Below are 7,165 nucleotides of genomic sequence, written 5' to 3' on the forward strand. Positions count from 1 at the left end.
TCCCCCGCCTCCCGCGCGGCCGCGCTGGGGTCCCCTCCAGGTGGGGTTGGTGGAGGTGGGGGTGTCGGGGGGGGGGGGGTCCGCGGGCTGGGGGCGGGGGCGGGGCCGGGGGCGGGCTCCGCCTGAGTCAGGTTTTCCAGGAGGGACGCCGTTGGCACCAGGGTGGAGCCCGGAACCCGCGCGGCCGCCGCGTCTACACCGACCCGGAACTCACTTCCGGGCCTGGGACTACACTCCGCGGCGGGCCTGGGCGCTGGGCGGGCACCGAGGCCTGCGGGTCCCAGAGGAAGCGGGATTTTCCTCCCCCAACCCCCGAACTCGAGTCCCGGGAAAGTTAAAAATAGAACCAATGTCCAAATACGGCCGGCGCGCCCGGCGGGCGGAGCGTTCTCCGTGCGGGACGCCGTCCACCCACACGCGCCGGGGCCTGGCCCCAGCCTCGAACCCAGGAAGATCTTGGTTTTCCTCGTCAGCACGGAGCTCGCGCCCCAGGGACGGGGACGGCCACCGGGTGCCCTGGCCGAGCGCGCGGAGTCCCCGGTCCCTCTGGAGGGCTCAGTTCCCCCTCTGGGAAATTCGCGTCCCCCCCGCCCACGGCATTTGGGGCCCACAGCCTCTCCCCACCCGGGACACCCCACTCGCCTCTGGGCCCGGACCTCCTCCCTTCCTTCTTTTTTTTTCTGTTTTTTTTGAGACGGGGTCGTGCGCTGGCTCCCAGGTTGGAGTTAAGTGGCGCGATCTCGGCTCACTGCAACCTCCGCCCCCCGGCTTCTAGCGATTTTCCTGTCTCAGCCTCCCGAGTAGCTGGGATTACAGGCGTGCGCCACCACACTCCGCTAATTTTTGTATTTTTAGTAGAGACGGGGTTTCACCATGTTGGCCAAGCTGGTCTCGAACTCCTGACCTCAGGTGATCCACCCGCCTCGGCCTCCCAAAGTGCTGGGATTCCAGGCGTGAGCCACCGCACCCGGCCCATCTCCCTCCCTGCTTTGAAGGGGGCCTCCCTAGTCCCTCCGGATCTCCGGGACGCCCCCCACCTCCGAAGCGGCCTCGGCAGAACCTCCCTCGCTTGGCTCTGCGGGCACCACCCTCCCTCGCCTGGGGCGAACCTTGGCTCAGATCCCACCGCGGGCAGGGGCGGGGACGTCTAGAGCCTGCAAAAGGCTGGGCTGGTTCTTCCTCGCGGTGGGACTCTGAGCAAGTCACTTAACGTTTCGGCTTCTGTTCTTCATCCCTAACATGAGGCTAACACAGGCCTGGAAGGGCCGTTGGGTGGCCTGAGATAGAGCGTGAAGGCACCTCCCAGACCCCCTATAGACCTCGCTGCCCCCACCCGCCGCCTTCCCTCGGCCGGACGCTCATTCCTCACTTGCTTGCGGGCAGAGGCCTACTGAGAGCCAGGCCGTGGGCCACGCTTCCGATCCGGTGGGGAGAGCCTCAGGCGCGTCTGCAGGCACCTGCCTCCTCCACCAACACAACGGCGTACACAGACTCGCCCTGGTGGGGTAGGCAGAGCGGGAACCCAAAGCCCCAGCGCCCCACCCCCAGCTCGCGGACCCCGCTCCCTGGGGAGAGGGCGAGGCTGCGGCAGGTGCGGGCTGGATCCTTGCGGGGAAGGCTCGTCACTGCAAAAACCCGGCCCGAGCGGCGGCCCTGGGGACCCCCGAGCGGGGGCACCAGCTGGTGGGGGAGTGGGAGCGGGGGAGGGGGAATGGCGGTGTCTCGGACAGAGGCGGGGGAGGGCGGGAGGAGACGCCCGCTGCGGTGCCCCCAGGTTCTAGAGGGAGGGCCAGGCGCGGTGGCTCACGCCTGTAATCCCAGCGCTTTCGGAGGCCGAGGCGGGCGGATCATCAGAGTTCAGGAGTTCGAGACCAGCCTGGCCAACATGGCGAAACCCCCTCTCTGCTAGAAAATACAAAAATTAGCTGAGCGTGGTGGTAGGCGCCTGTGTAATCCCAGCTACTCGGGAGGCTGAGGCACGAGAATCGCTTGAACCCGGGAGACGGAGGTTGCAGTGAGCCAAGATTGTGCCACTGCACTCCAGCCTGGGCGACAGAGCGAAACTCCGTCTCCAAACAAAACAGAACAAGGAAAATCTAGAGGGAGCAAGGAGGCGACCCAGCCTCCAGCCCGCCCAGGGGTGGGGAGCGTCCTAGAAGACGGGGTAGAGGGTCAAGAGAGCCCCTACCGGAAGCTCAGCTCTCTCCCTGCCCCTCGAGGCGTGGGGGACTCGGGCCGGGGGCGTGGCAGGAGCCAGCGGGGGCGCGGCCAGAGGGCGGGGCGGAGCTTCGCGGCCGCAGTGTCCGCCCCGCCCCTCCACGTCACGCGGTTGGAATGAGGGGAATCCGCGCGCGGAGGGGTCGGGCCCGCTTCTTCCAGTTCCCGGGCCGCGCCGCCGCATTCCCGGGATGCCCGCTGGCGCCCCCGCAGCCACCGCCCGGCGGCGGAAGGAGGGGGCGTCTCCGCCGCTCGCGGGCCCCAGGGCGGCTCCAGCACTGGCAACCCCCGGCCTGCCCCTCCTCACTGGACGGAAGCGCGAGCCCCGGGCGGGGACGGAAGCGGGGAACCTGGGTGGGAAAGACGCCGCGGCTGAGGCTGCAGCGCCAGGCGCCTCCTGCGTTCTCCGCGCTTTCTTGGGTTACTCCTTTCAGTGACCCCAGCCAAGCCATGATGTCCGTATGATCGCTCCAATGCAGAAGAAATTGACGCTGGGCAGGTGACTTGTGCAAGGTCTCAGGAGGAGTGGGACTGGAACCCGGGCACTGGAACACCTTACTACAGGGCTGCCCTGAGCCTCTTTGTGCGGTTATCAGGGCTACCAGGGCTGTGACCTTCAGTGACACCATTCAGGCCCCTGTCGGTGTCGTGTGATTCTATTATGTCACATGTAGGCTTTAGGAGTGGGCCAGGGCCTTTGGCTCTGGGCCTAGAGGTTCCCTGCAGGCCATGGCCCCTGAGTGACATAGGAGACTTCTTCCCCAAGGCTGCCTCTGGGTCTTCTCCCACCTGGGGAGGCATTTACTGGAACCACAGGGGATGGGGTGGCCCAGCAGACCTGGGCTATCTAGTGCCCTTCAGCTCCTATAGGCCAGGTGCCTACAAGCCTGACTTCTGCGGACAGCGGAAACCTCAAATGTTCCCCCAGCCTAAGGGCACACAGATCTTGCCGTGGGGTAGGGGTGTCGGGGGCTGGGAGGAGGTGTCATCTGAGGCACCCGGGACTGCTGCTATAAACCGATGTCCACTGAGCCCAAGGCAGCAGAAAGGCAGCCACAGCTTGTCTCACAGGTGGCACAGAGCAGGGCTTCAACTTCTGTTTATTAGACAAATCTTAGATCTGGGCCTGGCTGCCCACCAAGGACCGTTGCAGGCCTCAGGGAACTGTTGTGAAGGGAAATGGGGAGGAGATAGTGGCGACTTAGGGCCTCTACCCTGATTGCTCACAGGGCCTTGGTCAAGGACTGTCCATTCTAGCTACACAACCAAGGATCTTTGGCTTTCAGACACCTCTGCCTGGTGGGTCCAGCAAACGTGAACAGAGGCAAGGTGCAGTGAGTGGCTCACGCCTGTAACCCCAGAACTTTGAGAGGCCGAGGTGGGAGGATCGCTTGAGGCCAGGAGTTCAAGACCAGCCTGGGCCACATAGTGGTGAGACCCCTGCCTCCACTAAAATTTTTTTAAAAAGTTAGCCAGGCATGGTGTGTGCCTGTGGTCCCAGCTACTCGGAAGGCTAAGGTGGGAGGATTGCTTGAGCCCAAGAGGTTGAGGCTGCAGTGAGCCATGGTGGTACTACTGCACTCCAGCCTGGGTGCCCCAGAAGACCCAGTGTCAAACAAACAAAGAAACAAAGCAATAAACCCATAACATGTTAACATAAATTTGTATGGGGGAAAAAATAGTAAACGGCCCAGGAGCGGTGGCTCATGCCTGTAATCCCAGCACTTTGGGAGGCCAAGGCAGGCAAGATCACTTGAGGTCAGGAGTTCCAGACCAGCCTGGCCAACATGGTGAAACCCTGTTTCAACTAAAAATACAAAAAATTAGCAGGGTGTGGTGGCACACGCTTGTAATCGCAGCTACTTGGGAGGCTGAGACAGGAGAACTGCTTGAATCCAGGAGGAAGAGGTTGCAGAGAGCTGAGATCATGCCACTGCACTCCAGACTGAGTGACAGAGACACTGTCTCAAAAAAAAAAAAAAAAAAAAAAAAAAAGGAAAGAGGGCCTTTGACCCCTAACCTGTACTCCCTGTTTAATGTCCTTGTAGCGAGAAGGGTGGCACTGTCTGAGCTGGTCATCACAGCCTGGCATTAACAGGCCTGCTCTCCTCCCTCCACTCCTCACACCAAGTAGTCACGACCTGCTAAAACCTCACCTCCAGGCCGGGCGCGGTGGCTCACGCCTGTAATCCCAGCACTTTGGTAGGCCTAGGCAGGTGGATCACAAGGTCAGGAGATTGAGACCATCCTGGCTAACACGGTGAAACCCCGTCTCTACTAAAAAAAAAAAAAAAAAAAAAAAAATTAGCTGGGCGTGGTGGCACACACTTGTAATCCCAGCTACTCAGGAGGCTGAGGCAGGAGAATAGCTTGAACCCGGGAGGGGGAGGTTGCAGTGAGCAGAGGTCGCACCACTGCATTCCATCCTGGGCAACAGAGCGAGACTCCGTCTCAAAACAAAACAAAACAAAACAAAACAACAAAAACAAACAAAAACCTCATCTCCATCACTGCTCCTTACCTGGGCCAAGACAGCAGCCTAACTGGCCTCCTTGCCTTCCTCCTACCAATCCATTTCCTCTGGGGCAACACAAATCAAATCAACACCTCATGTTCATAGTGTGAAGGTTTAGGGCACCCTCCATGTGCCAGGCCCATGATTCACACTCACTGCTGCTTACCAGGACCCTGCCTATGAACTCCCGAGACCCCCCTGCTGTCCTCAGTTTACCCCACTGCTCCTGCATTCTGGTGTGCCAGATGGCCCGCTCCAGTCCCCTCTCTCCCCACCCCTCCCCCCAGGAGGGGGCCTTCGCACCGTCGCCAGCCAGTCCAACCTTCAGTGCATGCACCTGCGGTTTCCCCATCCCGGGGCACTCTCCCTGCCCACCTCACTGAGACTCGGCTCAGGTGTCATCTCCTCCAGAACCCCTTCCTGATTCTCCCGAACACGCAGCGCCTCCTTATCGCACCCCGCAGGAATCAGCTGTTTCCTTGTCAGTCCCTCCCAGGAGACGGCTCCCACTCCCTACACCCAGCGAGGCACACGGTGGGGCTCAGTCACCCCTTCCTGGACCCCTGGATGAATGAATGAATCTCAGAGCCAGGCGTGTGCGCGGGAGGCCGGAGCGTGAGGACTGAGGGCCGCGTGGCCATCCTCATTCTCTGGCCACCCCGGAGCCCCCCGCCCGCCACACTCGGGGCGCGCTGGGCCCCAGGGGCGGAGAACGGGAAGGGGCGGGTTTAGGCGGCTTCTCCGGAACCCAGAGGCAGAGCAGGGCTGCGGGCGGGGCCCGAAGGGCGCGCAGGGTCCTGGGTCCTGCAGCCCAGGCCGCTTTTCCCCGCCTCCCGCTCCCCGCAGGTAAATCTAAGTCTCCACCAGGCTGCGCCGGCGCCTCCGGGTCGTGGGACCCCCCGCACGGGTCCACCCGGCCGCTCTTCGGCCCCAGCGATCCCCGGCCGTGACCCCTGCTTCGCGCACGGCGGCTCCCGGCCCGGCCGCCCGCTCCCCACACCCGCCCCCCGCGGCCGCCGTCCCCGCGCCCCGAGTACCCACCGGCTTGGCTCTTCCGGCGCGGGCGGGGCCGGGCTGGGCGGCGTGGCGGGCTCGGGGATCCGCGGCCCGGGCGCACTCTCCCCGCCCAGGGCCCGCCGGGGGCCGGGCCGCAGCCTGTCGTCATCCCGGGCAGGGCCGCGCACCCTCCGGCCCCGCCCCGCCTCACCCCCGGCCGCGTCCGCGAAGCCTCGGTGCGTGCGGCCCCCGCCTCGGCCCGTTCCCGGGGCAGGCGCGTCCGGCCACAGCGAACACGCGCGCGCCCCTCCGGCCGAAGACTCGGCTCCCCGCCGCGGTGCTGGGGGCGTGGGGGCGCCCGACTTTCTCCCTCCTCCGGGCGCTTTGCATCTGCAGCTCCTTCCTGCGGGCCGGGCCAGGGCCGCGCTCCCCCGTTTGTACCCACCCGTGTCCCTTCACCCACCTCCCACACCGTCCTTCTGTTCTGAGTCTTGGGCGGTCCCAGCCCTGCGGACTGGAGAGGAGCGGGGCGTTGACTGAGCCTGGAGCTTCCATGCCCTCGTCCTTCCACCTCACAGCAGCCGGCACTTGCCTTTTGTGCCCAGTATTCACAGTTCTGCCCACTGAGGTTCAGGAAGCTGGAGAAGAGTCAAGCCCAGACCTCCACTTCCAAAAATCCTGCTGCTAGTGGCCCTTCCATCCTTACTCTTCCACTCACCCCGTCTTGTTCAGTCTGTTCTGGCCCCGCCAAGGATCGGAACCCCTCCCCGCTGCTCAGCTCTTGCCCGAGGGCTCGCCTGAGAGGGGCTGCCCGGCCTTGGGGAGACACTCCCACCCTCCTCCCAGCCCAGAGCATCCCAGCTTACAAGCTTGCAGGGCCTGTGGGGATGAACCACGCGGATGATCTCCCCGGTGGGTACCAGCTCCACTTGCAGCGCCATTCCGCCCTGCGGAGAGCCAGCGGCCTAGGCACTGGGGCCTGTGAGCAAGAGCTGCCTGCCCACTGGCGGGCTCCGACCACTCCGGGACCAGGAACCTATGGTCTAACGCCGGGATGGCCACTTGGTTCTGCTTCAACTGCAGCCCCAGGGGATGTGGCTGGTCCAGCTCCTCAGGACTCGGCTGGAGCCGTCCAGGTCTGACTGGGAGGCCTCTTGGCCCGGATGGTTGGAGCAGGAAGAGGAGGGGCTGGGGATGGAGGAAATGCCTGTTGTCCCAGGTAACCAGAGGAGCCGATGCAGCCACCCATGGGGGACCCTGGGCTCCAGGTCAAAGGCTAGGACGCCTTTCCCCTTGCCCCCATCCCCACGGCAGCTCTATGGCTGGGCCCCTCCTCCTGCCCACTCTCTGGTACCAGCTAGAGAGCACGGGGCCCACTCCCCAAACCAGACGGCATGCCCTCCCCTAGGTCAAGAGGACCCGTCAGTAGGCACTGCC

The 7,165-nt window shown here is 64.0% G+C and overlaps 1 protein-coding gene across 3 annotated transcripts in view; it reads right to left on the reverse strand.

Annotated features, from left to right (window-relative positions):
- MYO1C (myosin IC) overlaps positions 1-6,911 on the reverse strand; it is a 30,866-nt gene extending 23,955 nt beyond the window's left edge. Inside the window, exon 1 of one of the 3 annotated variants that reach the window (XM_055367103.2) lies at positions 6,595-6,911. In XM_055367103.2, coding sequence (XP_055223078.2) covers positions 6,595-6,669 — 75 coding nt within the window. In that variant the 5' untranslated portion in view covers positions 6,670-6,911. Of the gene's footprint in view, positions 1-5,107; positions 5,458-5,773; positions 5,911-6,594 lie in introns of those variants that run through there. The other 2 variants (XM_055367107.2, XM_055367104.2) reach the window with 2 other exon arrangements.
- Between the last annotated feature and the right edge of the window lie 254 nt (positions 6,912-7,165).

The sequence above is a fragment of the Gorilla gorilla genome, chromosome 19 (assembly GCF_029281585.2).
Source record: "Gorilla gorilla gorilla isolate KB3781 chromosome 19, NHGRI_mGorGor1-v2.1_pri, whole genome shotgun sequence".
In the NCBI taxonomy this organism is placed as follows: domain Eukaryota; kingdom Metazoa; phylum Chordata; class Mammalia; order Primates; family Hominidae; genus Gorilla; species Gorilla gorilla.